This window comes from Oxyura jamaicensis, chromosome 1, assembly GCF_011077185.1.
Source record: "Oxyura jamaicensis isolate SHBP4307 breed ruddy duck chromosome 1, BPBGC_Ojam_1.0, whole genome shotgun sequence".
NCBI classification, from domain to species: domain Eukaryota; kingdom Metazoa; phylum Chordata; class Aves; order Anseriformes; family Anatidae; genus Oxyura; species Oxyura jamaicensis.
In genome coordinates this window covers 126,605,975-126,625,583 of record NC_048893.1, presented here as the reverse complement: position 1 = coordinate 126,625,583, position 19,609 = coordinate 126,605,975, and the positions used below count along the sequence as shown (strand labels likewise).

The 19,609-nt window shown below is 38.0% G+C and overlaps 1 protein-coding gene across 1 annotated transcript in view; it reads left to right on the top strand.

Annotated features, from left to right (window-relative positions):
* EGFL6 (EGF like domain multiple 6) overlaps positions 1-19,609 on the top strand; it is a 51,184-nt gene that overhangs the window by 11,267 nt on the left and 20,308 nt on the right. Inside the window, exons 5-8 of the mRNA XM_035331438.1 lie at positions 2,563-2,682; positions 6,033-6,167; positions 7,918-8,040; positions 16,941-17,267. Of these exons, the coding sequence (XP_035187329.1) occupies positions 2,563-2,682; positions 6,033-6,167; positions 7,918-8,040; positions 16,941-17,267 (705 nt within the window). The remainder of the gene's footprint in view (positions 1-2,562; positions 2,683-6,032; positions 6,168-7,917; positions 8,041-16,940; positions 17,268-19,609) is intronic.

The window sequence follows — 19,609 nt, the reverse complement described above, 5'->3', positions numbered from 1 at the left end:
AGCTTTTGAAGGCTTCCCCTTCCCTGCAGCACATGGTGCATCTCAACAGCAGACAACAGCTGTGGGGTCTTTGAAATCTCTGAGAAATTGATGCATCCAAGATAATTTGTGTATCTGCTGACATAAACTGAGCTGGTTTCAGTCAGGCTGCTGTCTTATGGACAGCTGAAGTTGGCAGAAGCCAGAGGTACTGTCAAAAGAAACCTGTCCTTGGAGCCCAGTTCCCTTTGAGCCCAGTGGAAGCTGGTTCCTCCTTTGTCCCATCCATCTGTCATTCTCTCTCCTCTGAGTAGGACCCACACTGCTGAACCAAGTCAGAAAACTAGATCCAGACTGTAACAAGCCTTTTTTTTTGATTAGTTTTAAGCCAGTCTTAGTTCAGGGTAGGTTTCCTGATTAAAAAAAAAAAAAAAAAAATGTACTAAATTTGTACAAAAATCAGAGTTGTGCTATACCTTGCTTGAGCCAGCACAAAACACTGAATTTCTCAGCAACAGTGGCCTGTTCAGAGTATATATGAAAAAATTGCCCAAGCAGCTGTGAGCCCTGAAGGTTGTTTCACTTTGGCACACAAATGTTATTTCCCAAATTAAAACAGTGGTGGAACCCTGACAAACACTGATACAGAATGAATCCAAATTTCCAGGGGAAAAATTGTTTTCAGTAGAATGGAAGTCTTCATTCTTCATGGGTGTAGTTCAGGAGGCAGAAACCTGTATGTTCATCCATCCTGTGTTTCTTTACCACCTTCCAGTAAAGAAACACCTTCTAGTTTCGAAGAGCTTTTATTTTTTTAGGCATAAAACATGATTATGAAATGAAATAGTAAATTGTTTGTTCAAGTAGAAATCATTCTTGGTTAAGTCTACTAGACTCTCTGCTTGCATGATGCTAATTTAAGCATGTGCTCAGATGAAATGCTGGTTTAACTCACTATTTAATTAATTTATTTACCTAATTACTGTTTTATTCAAGCAAACATTTTGAGCAAGATGTAGTTCCTTTTGAATCAAATCCTCCATGATGCAAATCTCTTTATAAAGACGAAGTCCACCTTGTCTGAGCAGTCAGACTTACCCAGAACCATGCCGAAACACTGTGGTGCTGGAAGTAGAAAGGTATCAGAAGAATGTGGTTTTGAGCCACAGACAACCATTGCTACAAGTAGATAGTAGGTTAGTACCTAAGACAGTCACCCAAATTCTGCAGGAATTACTGTAATAAATCTGAGTAGCAGTTCATCTAAACAGTTCATATTCTAACTATAGCCAGCAATAGAAATTTCAAACATAACAGAAAGCAGACAATTACCAGTTGGAGAAGAATGTTTAGTAAGTTTATTTATTGCCACTTAGGAGGTGGATAATGTGACAAAAGTATTATGATCTACAGTCTGTGGTTTTTAATCTTACCCACCACTACTGTGTACAATCTCATTTGTAGAAAAGTAAAATGCTTTTGCAAATACAGCGAATTTTTGACCTTGAATATTTATTGCTTATCCACAGGGTCTAAACAAACCACCCTAAAAATAATTTTATCACAGATTAAACATTAATTTTAATAGTAACAAATAATATGCATTATATTTCATATTAAAATGATGTGGCTGTAGATATATGTGCAGTCACACACGTCATTCTTTTCTATACACTGTTACACACCATTTTGAAATTGCTGGTACTTCTATCAATGAATGTGTTGCATTTTAGAATAAAATCCATATATTTTTCTACTTAAGTGGTGAACTGGTACTCAAGGTCTTGCGGTTTGTGTGCTATAATAATAGATAGATAACCAGAGCAACAGAGTTGAATATACTTCCTTTGCACACACCTCTAACTCCTCCAGTAAACATTTCCAAATGCTACTTTTCTCCCTGGCATCATAACATTAATGATTTCAGAATATCCTCAGGATTTCAGGTGCATCTCCCTACATACTTAGTACACTTGGTCTGCTTTTCTAGCCCCATAATGCTCTCTCAGACAAGATCTAGACTCCTACACTTCTATTTACAGGCTCCTAGCCAATCTACTGTGTACTGACTACTATGTGCTTCTTTAGATTCAAGTATCTGTTCAAGATGCAAATAAAGGATTAAAATAAAATGCAGTTTCAAACTTCATTAGGCTACATAATTTAAAAATCAGAATGTCTACTAAGAGCATGCTCAGTGGTAAGCAATAAAAATATTTCTTTACTGAATTGCAGTTTTCTGTGTCGTAAAACTTTAGTGATAAAAAATGTAAAAAGCCTTTTTTCTACTTGGACCAGTTCTCTCTAAATCTAAGAGATAATAGTCACAGAACTGGTAGCAGAGAAAAAGAGTCATAAGGGCAGATAAGGAAAGAACAAAGTGAAGGGAAGGGAGAATTTAGGATCTATCTCAAGAACTGCTGAATTGTGTTATTAATGTGTTAATGTATAAATAGCTTGATTAATGATTAATGGAATTTTGTTGTTCTCATTAATTTTCTGCATTCATCCAGATCTAACTTAATAATAAAGTGTGTGTTCGCAGCCTAGATTTTACTTGTTTTTTTTAAATTATATTTTCAGGCTCTAGGACATGTGCCATGGTGAATTGCCAATATGGATGTGAGAAAGTCAAAGAGGAGGTACAATGTCTTTGTCCATCAGCTGGCCTTCAGTTGGGACCGAACAGAAGGACATGCGTTGGTATGGTTAGAGAGCTCACTCTCAGCTTCTTTTCTATAGGATCCCAAAAACATTAAGAGTCTGAGGAAAGGGTAATAAGTAGTTAGCCCTCCTCATTGAATTCAGTAATACTTCTGGTTACTTGCAGGGTGATGTAAAGTTTGCATGCTTTTTTAAATAGTTCTCATTAACGTTGGCTATGTAATTCTTTGGGCTAGTCCCATCCATAATAAATAATCAAATGTTTTAACATGTTTTAGAGTCATTAGCAGATTCTCCATTTCTCCGAGGCTGCTACTTACAGCACAGGAGGCTGTCCTACCAACATAGCACGTGATAGGATTTGGGGATGTGTATAGATGTTTCTTTCTTGTATTGTGATAACCTACAGTACAAACTTGTGGGTTTTTCTACAGAAGCCTCAATGTCATTTTACCTCTGGGATTTCCTGCGGTGACGTTAGCGTTACTTCATGACACTTTGTTCTATGATACTAATTTTATGTTGGCATCTGAAAAGGCAGTGCTACAGCATTGCAATCCAATGCTGAAATGGTACCTATTTTAATATTGAAGCTGAACTAATTTCAAAACATCAGTGGATATGAAAAAAACCCTCCAAAGCAGGGACCTCTCCATGAACTAGAGAAGCAGTGGCAGTGAAGTGCATGTCAGGGAGTAGCAGCAGCAGGGCAGTTCCTCAAAGGGGGATGAGCAATATGTGACCCCAGCACCCGCAGTGCTGTGTCCTCACTGACCAGGGCCCCTTTCCACAGCATTTCATCATGCTGGCAAATGAGAGTGCTGATAACAGGGTGAGTGACAATGAAAGGTGATAAATCAGTTCCAGTGTCTGTCCATAGGGTCCAGTCAAGAACAGCAGAAACAGAACACAGGGTGGGAGATAAGGCTACAACATACATCCAAGGAGGCCATTCAGGAGATGGGTCTGGAGACTATCTACCTACAGAGTCATTCTGAGGTCCACCCAGAGGACAGGGAAGGGTTGGAGATGGGTGTAAACTACAGCACAGTTTGGACAGGGACTCAAGGCCGAGGACTGAGCTGAAATAGGACTCCTGGTTCATGGGTGGGTGGAGGTCCATGGTGAGACTGATTGGGATGAGCAACACCTCGCAGAGTACACAGGAGGCCCTGACATCATGTAACAGAGACCTTTCCAAAGCTGGAATGTTCCTCTAACTGGTCATCACAAACAAACTTGAAAGGCTATTAAAGCATTCATTTTTCGCAACAGATGCTCTCCACTGAAGTGTTTTAAATTTGGGGAAATACTGCTTTATATAAACTTTTATGCCATTTCATCTTAAAACAGCGCCAGTAGCAGTTTCATATGTGACAAACAAGTATTTTCAGTTCCAGCCTTCTATCGAATAACTTTAGCTAAATCTTGACATGCAAATTGTCCTTTTGAATCAGTAAGCAGGTTTTCCTTTAAAATGCTAACTCATAGCATTTTACCAATTCCAAATTTCAAAACGAATTGATACAAAAAGTGGTTTTTGTTTCCTTCTTTCTTACCCTCCCTGTTTTCCAGTCAAGCCTTTCTTTTCTGATCTCAACTCCAAATGGGTAACACTCTTGGTCCAGAATGATATTTTGTTGTATTTTTGTTTGTTCGTTTCTTTTTTTTATTGTTTTGTTTTAATATTTCTTCCACTCAGGCAAGCATAAAAGATTGAAAATTGCAGCTGGGAAATATTTACATTGTCCAAAATACAATGGAAAAAAGTTTTCGCAATGGGTACTATTTACAAAAATGTCCTTAACCTAACTTCACATTTAGTCTTGTTACTTCTGTCATAATAGTACAAGTCCTCCAGATCATAAAGGGTGGCTTACAGGCAAGGAGGAATAACTAGCAGCTCCACGTCAAATACTGCTTACCTATACATACTGGTGGACTGATATCTACAGCTTAAAGAATGTTTTAGATGTTAACATGTCAAACACAGAAAATGAATTTTAGCTCTAATGGCCAAAACAATATTAACATTTCAAACAAATGAATCAACAACAGATGACCCAAGAGAGACTGCTATATAGAAGGACAATTACTATATGAATTGTTCTCCTTAACACACAGCTGTAATATCAAGTCATGTATGAAGGTCATGTGTCCTGAGACTATTTTTTCATTTTTAGGATCTATAGAGTAAACCCATACGGATACTTGCCTCAACTTCCAAAGTATAAAAACTCCAGCATGAGAACATTATTTCTTTCTCTCAAATGAAATGATTTTTGTAATTGGAAATGTCCTGCTTTGAGTAATCAAGGCTCTCAGACTATCAGCAAGCAAGTTAACATTTGTTTGAATTATTTAATAGTTACTTGAAGGTGAACATTGTGAACATATGCATTTAAATACAATAAACAAGATAAATGGTTCTCTTCCTGAATTATTCATGCAACTATTCTTATTCTCTTGTATTGAGTTTATTTTTATCTGCCTTGCCTGCCCAAATGGATTTGGAAGAATGCTGATATATATGGTAGAAGGTAAAAGAGACAAAAAGGTATGTCCAGTGGTTGAAAATAGCAGACCTCTTCTTGCACAATTTGTGTTAGGTCACTCTTTTCTGTGACCTGTTCTCCATCTCTAGAATGAGAAAGAAAGCAAATTCCTGCTGTATAGCATAGTAGATGCTCCATGGATTATAAAATACTCTTAATACTCTGGTATTAGTCACAGAAAAACTATAAGCAGATAAACATTTGAAGATTCTTGGCTATTAGTCTTCGCTTAATCTTCCTAAGAAGCTGCATTGTTCCTGAACCTGCAGAGCAGAACAGCACATTGTGTTTTACTTTTCCTCTTCAACACATTCGTAGGTGGAAAAAAAAAAAAAAAAAAAAAACAGAGTTGTAGATGAATTATAAGGACAGAGCGCTTGCAATCTGGAGTCTGTATCTTGACTTAGCCCAGCAAGGGGAGGTGCAGAGATTCAGTAGGAAGAGCTGCTGCTCCTGCTCCTTTCTGCTCTTGGTTTCCCTTTTCTGAGTCTTTCTCTTAAACTGTTCTGATATTTCCTTTCTCAGAGAAATCCTTCCTGCCCTGCTCTGTGACTTTAGGGGCAAATCATTGTCCCCAGCAGAGTCCCCACAGCCAGTTACCATAGCTTTTACTGTACCAGCTCTCAAAATCTCCATAAAGTCAGTGGGTGTTTTGCTGCTTCATTCATATTTCCATGTGCAAAAACCATCCCCAAGAGAAAGAATGATAGGACTTTTTTATTAATCAACTTGTTATAGCTAAGACCAAAGCATGACTGTGCAAATCCCCACTGGTTCTTGCTTTCCCATTCTTCCTTCTCATGGATCTGACCAGTATCCCTGTTCCCCATCTAGATATTGATGAGTGCTCCACTGGCCGAGCTGTCTGCTCTTTCAACCGCAGATGTGTCAACACATTTGGAAGCTACTACTGCAAGTGCCAGCTTGGTTATGAACTGAAATACATCAGCGGCCATTATGACTGTGTAGGTAAGACTTAACCCATGAAAATTCTTTCTTAATTTTTTTTTCATTCTGACATAATGCATCTTGGCTGTCATTGCCTGAAGCACGTTGGCCAAGTCTAGGGGTTCTGCTTCAGAAATGGTTAGAAGATGTTACTAAGAATACTCTTTAAGACACCTGCAGATTTTGTCCATGTTTTCTCCGTAGCCTTATGAAAAGCCTGACCACAAGCACCTGCAAATCAAAATGCCTCATTGTACCAAATCATCTCTAGGTCCTTTGCAAAAGATCTACAAAGGCATTCAGCACGTTAGCAACAGCTGACTGACTACAAGGAAGTGCTAGTTGTGGGACAGTTTTAGTTAAAGAGCCTGTTTTATACTCTCAGCTTTCAACCTGTGATGAAGAAGCAGTCCCACACTCTTTTTTTTTTGTGTGTGTGTGTGTAGTTAATCAGCAATGTGAATCAAGTTGCCTCATGACTATAAAAAAAAATTGCTTGGATGGACAGTACAGAACTTAAAGAAATAAATGCATGAAAATAGTAAATGAACAAGCAGTTCCACCAAAAAATAATAATAATAAAAAAATAAATAGTTTTTAGGTCTCTTTTGCATGTATAAATTTCTCCTGAACAGAAATACAGGCAAAAAGTTATCTTGATATGCCTAGGAGTTAAAACAAACATCAAAACACCTTTACTCCTGTTCCAATCTATTAACTAAATGGTGAAATAATAGCAAAGGGTAGGGTACCAGAGCAGGCACCACCACAGTATTGTTCAAGCAGTTCACTACCTGAGAGCCTGGATGGGTTGGAACTAAACTGCATCCAGAAGTGAATTCATGTTTTTTTGTTTTCTTTGCTTAGGATTGGGACTTAAGGGTGAGAGGGAAATCTTAAGGCAGGTTTTGGACACTGAAATTTGAGCTTCCCTTTGTCAGCAGACCATGGGAGTTGTAAAGTGGAAAATATGCTTACATTTTCATAAAATTTCTGCTGTGTGTATGGGGGAAACCTGGAGAGTTCTCAGTAGTCAGGATTTTATCTGAAAACCTGAATCTCGCTCTCAGACATACCATAACTTTTAGTCAGTCTTCCTGCTACATGTCTCCTAGCTGACCTACGTTATGCAGAGGACCTATCAGCTGCGAAAAATGAGGCAATCTGGGAAATAAGGAAGTGGTACAAAAATGAGTGCAACAGCTTGGCTCCCTCATGTGGGAGAAATCTGAAACATCTTTGTGACGTAGCAAAATAATGAACAAAATTTGTTGTTCTTGATGTTTGTGCCTTTTATTGTACCTAGCTGAACACAGCATTTTCTACTGATTTTTTTCCTAATTATACTTTTTTTTTCAAGTAGCATCGTATGTATGCCTGAAATATTAGGGGTACATAAAAGATCCCAAGATCTTGGCCTGCCCATTTTTAGTTTCAATTACATTTCTGGAGCAAGTGAAAGAGTGGGGAAGAGTTGCTGAATGTTTTGATTGATGTCACACATTCTTACTGCCTTTTGTTAATAGAACACTTGGTACAACTGATACATTGAATCCTGTTCTCATTCAGTAGATCTCTGTGTTCACTTTGTGTTTACTAGGATACTAAGCATTCTCTCCTAGTGTGAATTCTTCTGCCTCCAATGTTGCCTGGGCCATCTTGGGCTAACTCTAGTGCTTACAATACTTGAAAACAGATGGTAAGCACAAACAGGCTCTCATGAAGCTTAGGTTTCAGCAGTTTTCACTAAGGCATTTATGTCTTTCCCTAGATGTAAATGAATGTGTGGCAAATACACACAGGTGTAACCTCCATGCAGAGTGCCTCAACACAGAGGGATCCTTCAAATGCAAATGTAAACAGGGATACCAAGGAAGTGGATTCGACTGTACTGGTGAGTACCACCGGATGCTATATTTTTTTTGATCCCATAATTGATGTTTACAAGGCATTTTCTAGGAAAGATAATGTAGAACACTGCTGCAATACCTACCAAGGCAAGCCTCTCCCTCCTGTGAGCCACCAAGTCCCATAGTATCACTAGGAATCACAAGTAGAAGAGAGAAGATAACTGTGCCTGAAGGAATAGAGAAAATCGCTTTAAAACATCTACTATATGTTTTCCTCAAACTTCCACAGCTAGCCTCTTAGAGGGCTACTCAATTCCTTTCAGAAGAGTTTCAAGCTAATTTAGCAGAAAATGAGAGAAGGTAGGAAAGCCATGACTTCTGTTCTAAATTATTTTCAATTTTATTTTGCCTTTGTTTACTGAATATTAAAGACTTCCTATAAAGATGCCATTTTCAGTTTCTAAGTGAATGTGACCTCCAAAAAAGAAAATGGAAAAGGCTGCTCTTATCTTTATATTTAAAATGCACCTTTTTATTTAGTGTCTATTAAACTTGGCAGAGATTTCACCCATGATGTCATTAGAGATGTTTTCCTTAGAGGATATCCAAGTTCTTCTTAAAATTTTTGGATAAAAGATGTGAATATATTTTAAAAGCTGTTGTCTATAGCAAAAGAAGTCTATATAATATATAAAACTTTTTTTTTCAAATAATCCATGATAAGATATGTATTATTATTATTAATGATCTCTGATGCCCTATGAGTCTCTCTATTATTCATATTCCAACTCTCATCATAATGGTAGTTGAAACCTGCAATATTGCATCAATATTGACACTTGCTATGTTTGAAATAGCACTTTATCATTGTGATAGTTTATCAACCCTCATCCTCTCTACCTTTAATATTAAATATATTCACTCAGTATGGGCATTGGTTTGAAATGAATGTTTTTAACTCCAAAGGTATTGGTACCCTTTTCCTCTCAGGTCTGAGTTATTTTACATGTTGTTCAGTATTTTTATTCTATAAAAATGTACTTAGCATCTAAAAATGAAGATCCTTGCCAGGGTCAACCCAAAACATTTGATTTCAATCAGGTAGATTTAGTGTTTTTTTTTATATATATATAGATTAAGGATTTGACAGTGCTGTGCCAAAACTGTATACATGCATGCATATGTATGTGTGTAAATATATATGCTATATATACATATGCATATATATGTATATATGCTGTTTTTCCTACTAGGTACTGATGAAACTCAAGTAAAAAAAAAACTATACTGCATTCTTCCAGGCATAAAAGTTTTAGGTTTTTATTCTCTCATTCAAAGCCTGGTGGTTTGTTTTTTTTTTACAATGTCCCTTGGTACTGTCATGCCTTTAGTGCAGCATTGAAACATAACTTTAAGTGTTACATGCTTTTTTAATGGAGTTAGCTTTTCAAGCCCAAAGTTGGTGTAAAATCTGTGGTAGTCCAGTGAAAATTAAAGTGAGTGATAAACCAAGTGAAGAATTTTCTATCTTTATTACCACTGGAAGTTATTTTAGTACCTATCATTGTAAAATTTGGGCATGTTAACATATGATAAACACAAAGCCAAAGCAAGTGAATATATTAGTAGGGCTAAAACTGTATTTGAGGAAAAAAAAAAAAGAAACAACAGCAACAACAACAAACCACAGAGTTTAACTCCTAAGTTAAACTGTTGTTAAGTTTCTACTTCCACTGAAAAATGTGGACTTTAATGAGAAAAAACAAACAAACAAAAACAAACACACACACACAAAACTGGCTAGGACTGGAAGGTTTGATTTGGAAACAGATTGCCTCAGCAGAGCTGTTTATAAGGTTCATCATGCTCAAATTCCAGTTATGAGCCAGTTTCCTTGCTAGTCCAAATCTCTTGTGATTTGTCACTGCAGTTTACTGCAACAGAAGGATGCAATGTGGCTTGAGACCTGGGTGAATGTTAGGGCAAACTCACATTACACATATTGATATGGTTCTGTTAAAACAAAGTGGATAAATTCTTAAACAAATACATCTCTGAGCAAAAGGGCTTAGGATTTTTTTATTATTACTTATTTTTTATTAAGAGAAGCTGAAAATTTCAAAGGAAAATCTTTTTGACGAAGTTACTGCTTCCTCAAACAGAAACAATTCAACAGGAATGCTTTCTTGAATATGAACAAAGGAAATTTTTTAGTTCATGGAGAGGCTATCACACATTTTTTAATATCTAGCCCTATAAAAGATAAACGCTGAAGATGGATCATTTCTATCTTCTCACTGATTTTCCTGTTAAATTGTTCATTCTTTATCTGCATACTTCCTTATGTCATATTTCCAATTACTGAAGTCTGTTTCATGGTTAGAAGAGGAAGAAGCTGTGCATTCATAAACGTAGTGGAACATACTAAATGGAAAAGAAATTTAATGCAAGAGAGGATAGAGGAATAACACACAGTAATGAAAGAAATCAGAGCCATAGGCAGAAAGTCAGAAAGCAAGGGGCTAGCTAGAAAGAGGTATACAGTAATAAAAGGGGAAAAGTTAATGGTAGATAAAACCCAAAAAGCAATGGTACTAAAAAAAAAAAAAAAAAAAAAAAAAAAAGATTGATTTCTGTGGTTGTAATTCCCACATACACTTCCTTTCTTTGAGGGAAGAAGGGAGGCAGTTCTTTTAACTTGAAGTATTTCAATAGTTGACTTATACTGCAATTGTCAAAATAGGTGAGCAGATGACACAAACAGATGACACAAACACCAATTAGATGTGCAAATCTACTCCGAAATGCTCAGTTTTCTCCATGTCATAAGGCAATCATGGAAAATCTTTGGCTTCACTGAAGTCAGCTAAAGTTTTGCTGTTGGGGTTGATAGGTTGATAACACCACCCTGGGAACTTGGGGGATGGAGGCTGTAGCAGTATTTGCAGCTCCTGCAACCTATTCCAGTTCCCAGCATATGTGCCTGGGGTTGTGCTGCAAATAAAAGAAAGGCTTTTCAAATACACCCTCAGGACTACATATAATTATTCCCATGGGGTGGGAATCTTATTTCAACAGGGAATTAGTTCTTTATAGCAATTGTCTAAAGTATATGACAAACTGGTTGCTGTGGCAGCACTATTAGCTTTTTATAACAAATGGAAAGCATTTTAATAAATAGCTGCATTTTCAGAATATGAAATGAGAGGAACTAAGCACATTGTTTATAATGAAACTTCTTTGGCTACATCTCCTCATGCTTCCAAATAACTTAATAAGTGAAGTAATGTAAAATTCAGTTTTGTACAGAAGTTGGAGAATTTATTTAGTTTGTAAATTAATATACTAGCTAACCAAAAAGCTGCTGAGACATCAAGCTGCAAACATTACTGCTAGCCCGAGAACGAGCTGAGGTTGTTCAGGCAACCTTTTGCCATACAGCATTCAGATGCATGTAAGATGTTGGACACTGTTTCTGAACTGTCGTTAGCACACATTTCATTTGAGAAACTGTGGAGGTGTAATTTTCCAATGGTCCCTAAAAGGGTACAAGCTATTTCCACATCTGGCCTCTATCTTGCTGCAAACTATTGCTCTTCTCAGGTTCATGTGTTTCCTGATTTCCTATTGTGCATTGAAAAACCACATTTCCCTCACCATATGCTTCAATGTGTATTCCAGCTTTTATTTAAGAATAGGGTCCCACAAGGTTCCATAAGCAATTAAGATTTCTGGGGAAAAATGATTCTATTTTTAATTCACTTTTCTTGTAGGAAGCTACAAAATAACAGGGGAAAAAAAAAAAAAAAAAAAAAAAAAAAAAAAAAAAAAAAAAAACAGCACTAACTTAAAGCCTACAACCTTCAGAAATTGCTCTAAAGAACTCAACAATGGCACTCTTTTTACTGCCCAGCTGCAGACAGAGGTTCTATTCTTGATTATGCTTTGCTGGATATCTAAATAGCAATACTAAGCCATGACAACTCTCTCCATTCCTCTTATATTAATCAGGTTTCTTTTTTCCCCATAGGTTAAACTCTAAAACCTATATATGATTTGCTTTGCTTTCTCATTGCAAGTTCTGATAAAATTTTGGGTTGTCACCATAACATTTCAAAGCTTGAAAAGCCATTCTAGTCATAATACTGGTCAGGTTCTTATGATTCGATTCATTATGGAATCAAATGCTGCTGTCATCTCTTAATGAATAATGCTTAAGCTTTTTTCATCCCACATGTCCTACTGGAAACGTCTTAGTCATGAAGTAAGTACAGTCCAGTGTGATGAACTTGCCCTGATTTCTCAAAGCATCCACCCCCAAATAAGATGACAAGAATTTTAGAAATTAAACAGGTGATACATATAGCTAGTTGATGGTGCTTAAAAGAACATAATAGTATAGAAACTGTGTATTAAATTGTGTATTAAAACTTTCAGAATCTCTTACGACTCTCTAAAAGAAGCATCCTTCATTATGAGGTCTAGGACATTTTAGAATGATTTCTGAAGTTATCCTTCTGATTTAATCTGTTCTCACACCTAAAGACTCCCCCTACACTACACAAATCTGTATCCCTTGTCCCCTTTCTAATTTTTATGCTATACGTATAGTTTATTATTTATACTATTAGTTGTTATTCATACTATATATATAGTTTTCCCTTTACAGCACAGAGGCAGGAGGTTGGCATCTGTTCTCTGTATTTTTTCCAACTCAACTTTCACAACTTAGTCATTAGACATCCTGTACCAAGCCATTTCAGTGGTCTTGTAGTCTTACACTGCAACTGATGTCAGAAAAGATTCACTTCTAGCCCTCAACCACCATTTCCTTTGTTTTTCCATCACTTGCTTTAATTCCCTCTGATTTAAAGAAATAAAATACCTTTGGAAGCTGAAATATTTTTGTACTAGGGCTATAAATACAAACCCTCAAAACAGGAGGTCTTAATCTGCATGCTTCCTGATGGATGGTGCATAAAAAAGCTAGGATGAAATGCACTACATTTCTTTTTAGTTTCTAAAATTCCTTATGAAATCACATGAATGTATAAATGCACGAATGTTGGTGAGGAACACCCATGTGTTTATATAAATGTCTGGGTTCAAAGGGTCCTGAAAAATCATTGCCTCAGCTGTGGCACTCCAGACTGTCAAAGTGGGCAAGCTCTGCATTCATGCAAGTCCACAAGGAGTGGATTCTGCAGAACAGGCTGAGTTTTAGGTGTTCTATGCTTACATTCATTCATTCATTCCTACTGCAATTTACTGGTAGACATAAAAAGCCCTAAATCTGTACCTTAGGCTATTCTACAGCTGAATGCAGATTAGGGTACTCAAGCTATATCCTAAACTTGGTGTCTAGTCCCTCTTTGTCCATAATATAAAATGTAAGCATTCAAATTTTCATATTTCCATTAGCAAACTGCAGCCTGTAAGCAAGTGGGGATTATACTCATTCATTCCCATATTTTTGTCACTCCTGTCATTTGATTTTCTACACTGCTTAGTTTTGCACATGCAAGGAGATTGTTTTTTTGACACCACAGAGGTTATTATGTTGAGCTGTAAGAATTTTTCATTTCACTGGGAAGACTTCAAAGTAGAAACTAAAATCAGATGTTCAGGTTTGCTGGGCAGTCAGTCCTGACTTCCACAGCCTATTTATTAACAGCCTGCAGTTTCTTGTTACTGATTGTCAAGAGAAAATTTGTTTGGAATTAATTCTTCCTGATAATTTTTACTGCTGAATTCTGAGTTTAGACTCGAGTACCACAGGAGCTGAATTACATATATCCTTCAGAACATCATCCTCCAGAGGAAAGGTGCATTAATAGAGTTTACTTGCAAGTATCTGGCATCTAGGCTACAAGTTTTATTCAAATGCTAAGAAAAACAAAATCCTCAATTTTAATTTATTTTATGTTTTATTGGCATTAATTTATTTTACGCTTCCAACTGCAGTCTCGGAAGATCTGAACACTCCAGTGAGCTAACCAAGAGAGTCTGATTTTGCTCCTGGCATGCTAAATAGAAAATGTAGTTGCATTTATCTTGAATAAAATATGACAAATCCACATTGATTAGGATTATATTATCCTGAAATTAAGATAAATTCGGGGAACTTTTCCGACTAGACTACAGTACTGTTCTAATAAATGGAGTTTTTTCTTTTGCTCCCTTTGTTTATATGAGAAGAAACACACAGAAAAGAGTATCATAAAATCATAGAATATCCTGATCTGGAAGGGATGCACAAGGATCATCGAGTCCAACACTGGACCACCCAAAAATCAAACCCTATGTCTGAGAGCATTGTCCAAACTCTCCTTGAACTCCAGCAGGCTGAGTGCCGTGACCACTGCCCTTGGGAGCCTGTCCCAGTGCCTGACCACCCTCCGGGTGCAGAACCTTTCCCTAACCCCCAGCCTGACCCTCCCCTGTCCCAGCTCCATGCCGTTCCCTTGGGTCCTGTCACTGTCCCCAGAGAGCAGAGCTCAGCGCCTGCCCCTCTGCTCCCCTCATGAGGGAGCTGCAGGCCGCCATGAGGCCTCCCCTCAGTCTCATCTAGGCTGAACAAACCAAGAGACATCAGCTGTTCCTCATATGTCTTCTCCTCTAGACCCTTCACCATCTTCATTGGCCCTCCTTTGGATGTTCTTTAATAGTTTTATGTTTTTCTTACACTGTGGCACCTGAAACTACCCAGTACTTGAGGTGAGGCCACACCAGCACAGAGGGCATCCCCTTCCGTCGACCAGCTAGTAATGCCATGTTTGATGCACACCAGGATGTGGTTGGCCCTTTTGGGTGCCAAGAATGGCAAGCCTCTCATCCTCCAGTCTGTACACATATCCAGGATTACCCTGTCCCAGGTGCAGAATCTGGCAATCATATGAAATTTAGTACTACCCAATGTTACAGGTCCAGTCCATCTATCACAAAATACCACTGCAAAGTTTTTATCACCACAAAGTAAGGAGCAAATTAGGAACATATTCTTGCCCTGATAATACAGTCATTAAACAGCAGAAGCAGAGGGAAATAAAAATAACTGACTTTCTCCACCAATTGCAATTCAAAAAGACTTTAGGTGCTTCAGTATCAATACTGATCAAGAATCAAAGATAAGAAGAAGTGCATAAGGCTGTTCTGATCCATTGGTGGAGAAGGTCTCCATGTATGGAAGAGCTTTTGTACATCGCATTGGAGTTACGCAGCTCTTATTTCTTAAGTCCTTAAGGACTCAAACTTCAGAAGGCTGTCAGTAGCTTCTGATATGGTTGTGCTATCATAATTACCAGTCCCTCTTCCTAACCCAAAGAGATTTAGACTGTGGCCAGCACTAGTGGGCTGAATATTTAATTGCATACTGACTGGTCATGTCATAGCAATCATGAAATCCTGAGTTGATTCAAAATGCTTCGTTGTCCCAAACCCCAAAGTCCATTGCCATGGACTTTAAAAACCAAAGACACTGTCTTCCTCAGTAGCTCTGATAGTTAGCCAGGGACTTTGTTAACTCAATTGGAATCATTATAGCAGAACTAAATGATCTTCTAAACTGGAACTCCTCAGATTTACATCTTCCCTAAAACTTGCATTTTTGTCATACTAAGTCTACCAGCCCTGGTTTCTGCACAGTGGTGTTCCTCAGCTGATGTTGAGCAGCAACTCACATTGCTGATAAAAAGCAATATCTATGGTATTGCCATAATTTCTCCTTTGAAATTGCTCTGTGCTGTACACGTATTTTGAACCAACTGATCCAAAGTAGTCTTGGCTTTAATCCTCAGTGATGACTTGTCCATTGGCACCAAGAGCTATCATTTTTTGTCAGATGACAGAAAAGTACATCTGGAAGGGACTCTAAGGGATCAGTTTATCTGTTCTTTCATTCTGCGACAGATCACATCCAGCATATTAGTGACAGATAGTAGTCTAACAGTTTTTTAAGGCAATCTTGGTTGACTTTTACCCCACAGAAGTTTTTCACTTCTGCCAGCCTTTGTGTTTCTGAGCGGGATCAGAAGTTGCAAGATACTACAAAGCTGGATTTCCTTTTAGTATTTTGCAGTCATAAAACAGCAACAAGCTCATAAAATTGTGTATTTATGTTCTAGTCCATCGCTGAATTGCAAGAAGATAATAATTTGGAGTTCTCAGATGCCTCTCTGAAGTTTGGCGGTTTTATCCTTTAGACCTAAATTAAATGTGATGAAGCAGTTTGATATATCTCGTCTCAAAATATGCTCTATTTCAGTGTCTTTCAGCCTTCGATGCAAGAAATGTTAGGTCAGAGGAGTTCACAAAAGATAGCTAAGAAAAATGCTCACTGCTAGTAGGCTGACATTTGTTTTATAGCGAATCAAGTCTTCATGGACAATTTGCAGTAGTTCTCAAACTGAAGAAGGATTTTTTTTCCTCCAAGCTCCAGTGTAAAAATATAGAATCTAAGGAGCTTAGTGGCCTGTGTTATAGAGGAGGCCAATTAAGGTTATGACAGAGGGTCACCTCTGTGTCTTCACTGTAACTCATGGTAAACTCTTTACTATGAGAGTGGTGAGGCCCTGGAACAGGTTACCCAGAGAAGCTGTGGGTGCCCCCCGATGGAGGTGTTCAAGGACAGGCTGAATGAGGCTTTGAGCAACCTGGTCTAGTGGATCAGGAGGGTTGGAACCAGATGATCCTTAAAGGTCCCTTCCAACCCAAACTATACTGTGATTCTATGATTCTAAATCAGAGTGCTGTCTGTACAACAGAGGTAAATGCATAACTAGCGCATTCATAATCAATTCTGTGCAGAGCTGAACTTAAATCTCACAGTAGAGAGTTTAACTATGTGAATCTGTGGATGTTGTAAAGAACACCGGGGTGCCATTTATGAATGTGATTGCTGAATGATTTATTAGGTTAACATTTAACATTTTCTTCTTGGTTCTAGTTATCCCTGAAAAGTCAGTGAAGGAAATTCCAAGAATTCCTGGAACAGCTAAGGACACAATTAAGAAACTTCTTGCCCATAAAAACAGTGTGAAAAAGCACAAAACAATCAAGAATGTGATCCCAGAATCAGCCATGACACCAGCTTCTAAGACCCACTTGCAGTCACTGGACTATGAAGGTGGTATTGATCCTCATGGGAGCTACATCATGGAAAAGAAAGAAACTGAAGTTACTATAGAAGAGGCAGAGGAGACAGACAAGGAAGAGAATGAAGATTATGAGAATCAGATTGACCATGAGCAAAGTCTAAGAGGAGATGTCTTTTGTAAGTTTCTCCATTTTCATCCTGGTTTTAATGCAAATATTTATTTAAACACTAAAAAAATAGTCACCAAATATTATAGCTATTTTATCCTAATTTACTTGTAGAAAATGAATCTAATACAGGTACTGTGAGATTTCAGGTTGGAAATTAGGAGACATTTCTTCTCAGAAGGAGCAGTCAGATATTGGAATGGGTTGCCCAGGGAGGTGGTAGAGTCACCGTCCCTGGGGGTGTTCAAGGAAAGGTTGGACCTGGTGCTCAGGGAGATGTTTTAGTGGGTGATATTGGTGGTAAGGGGATGATTGGACCAGATGATCTTTGAGGTCTTTTCCCACCTTTATGATTCTAGGATTCTATGAAAGTTAGTGAATCCTCCTTTTTAGAAGAAACAGTCTGCAGTCAATGTTGACAGAAGGGAGTGTGCCATCCTGACGGTCACTGCCAGCTGTTCTTTCACAGCAGCTTACATGTAGCTTCTCCTCATTTACTTCATAGAAGCCCCAATAAAAAAGGATATTTTGCTGTTTCATTATGCATAAGACAACAGCTAGCTTTGATTCATGATAGGCATATTCATCATCCTAATAGTATGCATTGTTCAGAGGAAAAACATATACTTTGGTGTCCTTGTGTTTCAAATAATGTAGACTATACAATAGGCACCACTGTTGTTCATACCATTCGCACCAGCAAAATAATGTCATGAATCACCAGAGGATTTTTTATCCATTTTGTTTACATGAGAATAATTTATCTGAATGGGTACTCTCATTTAAAATATTTGATGGTATCTGAGCAGGTATCTTGCTTAATTTCTGACACTAGTCATTTTCAGGAAGATTGACATGTTTCCTCAGTCCACTTTTAGGTGTTTTATTTCAATCACCATGTTGTATGATACACATTTTCTTGCCATGCTGTTTTCAGTTTTCAAATGCATTTTAATTTTATCTGGCTCATTCAAAAGTTCTTCAAGGGGGTGGCAAAAATATGCAATATGAAAAATGCACCCTGTTAATCATTTATTCATGATACTTTTTATTTTCCAAAGTATAGAAAAACAATAAATATTATCTCACAGTAATTAAAATTATGCACACGAAAATGAAATATGCAAAAAAATGAACACGAATGGAGTTAGAACTCAAGTTGTTGCTATTGGATTCAAAAAAACACATGCACATGTTTTTTAAAAAGGAAAGATCATTTTAAAGTCCTCCAGAAACATGGTCTGTAATATTGCTATTGTAGGAAAGCCAAGAACAAATGTGATTAATCATTTAAATACATTTGAGAATACAGGCTTGTTTGCCCAAGGCACTATTCTCATAAAATTGCCTTTTTTTTTTTTTTTTAATTTTCAATGGAAATTGGTCTGTTTCAGTTTAGGCTAAGGATATAGCCTAATATTGCTTCCCCAAAGTATGCTTAGAGAGCTGATAAAGAGAGTAAAGTCAGGTGTTTGTTCACCAGTCTCCTCCCTTTCTTCAAATATTAACAACAGTGACTGCTTGTGGCATATTTCAAGTTTTCTGACAATGCCAAACTGGGCATTGAGAGCGACCTATAAACTAAAGGGCAGTGCTGCTGTTCAGAGGGACCGGACCTAACAGGCTGTTGCAATGGGCTGACAGGACCATTGTGAAGTTCAACAAATGCAAAGGAAGAGAAAAGTGTCATGCAACATTACAGATGCGGACTGCCTGCTTATAAAGAAGCTTTGCAGAAAAGGACTCGATGGTATAGAATCATAGAATCATAGAATATCCTGAGTTGGAAGGGACCCTTAAGGATCATCAAGTCCAACTCTGGACACCGCACAGGTCTACCCAAAAGTTCAGACCATGTGACTAAGCGCACAGTCCAATCTCTTCTTAAATTCAGACAGGCTCGGTGCAGTGACAACTTCCCTGGGGAGCCTGTTCCAGTGTGCAACCACCCTCTCTGTGAAGAACCCCCTCCTGATGTCAAGCCTAAATTTCCCCTGCCTCAGCTTAACCCCATTCCCGCGGGTCCTGTCACTGGTGTTAATGGAGAAAAGGTCTCCTGCCTCTTGACACCCCCTTACGAGGAAGTTGTAGACTGTGATGAGGTCTCCTCTCAGCCTCCTCTTCTCCAGGCTGAACAGGCCCAGTGACCTCAGCCGTTCTTCGTACGTCTTCCCCTCCAGGCCTATCACCATCTTCGTAGCCCTCCTCTGGACACTCTCCAACAGTTTCATGTCCTTTTTATACTGTGGTGCCCAGAACTGCACACAGTACTCGAGGTGAGGCCGCACCAGCGCAGAGTAGAGCGGGACAATCACCTCCCTTGACCTACTAGCGATGCCGTGCTTGATGCAC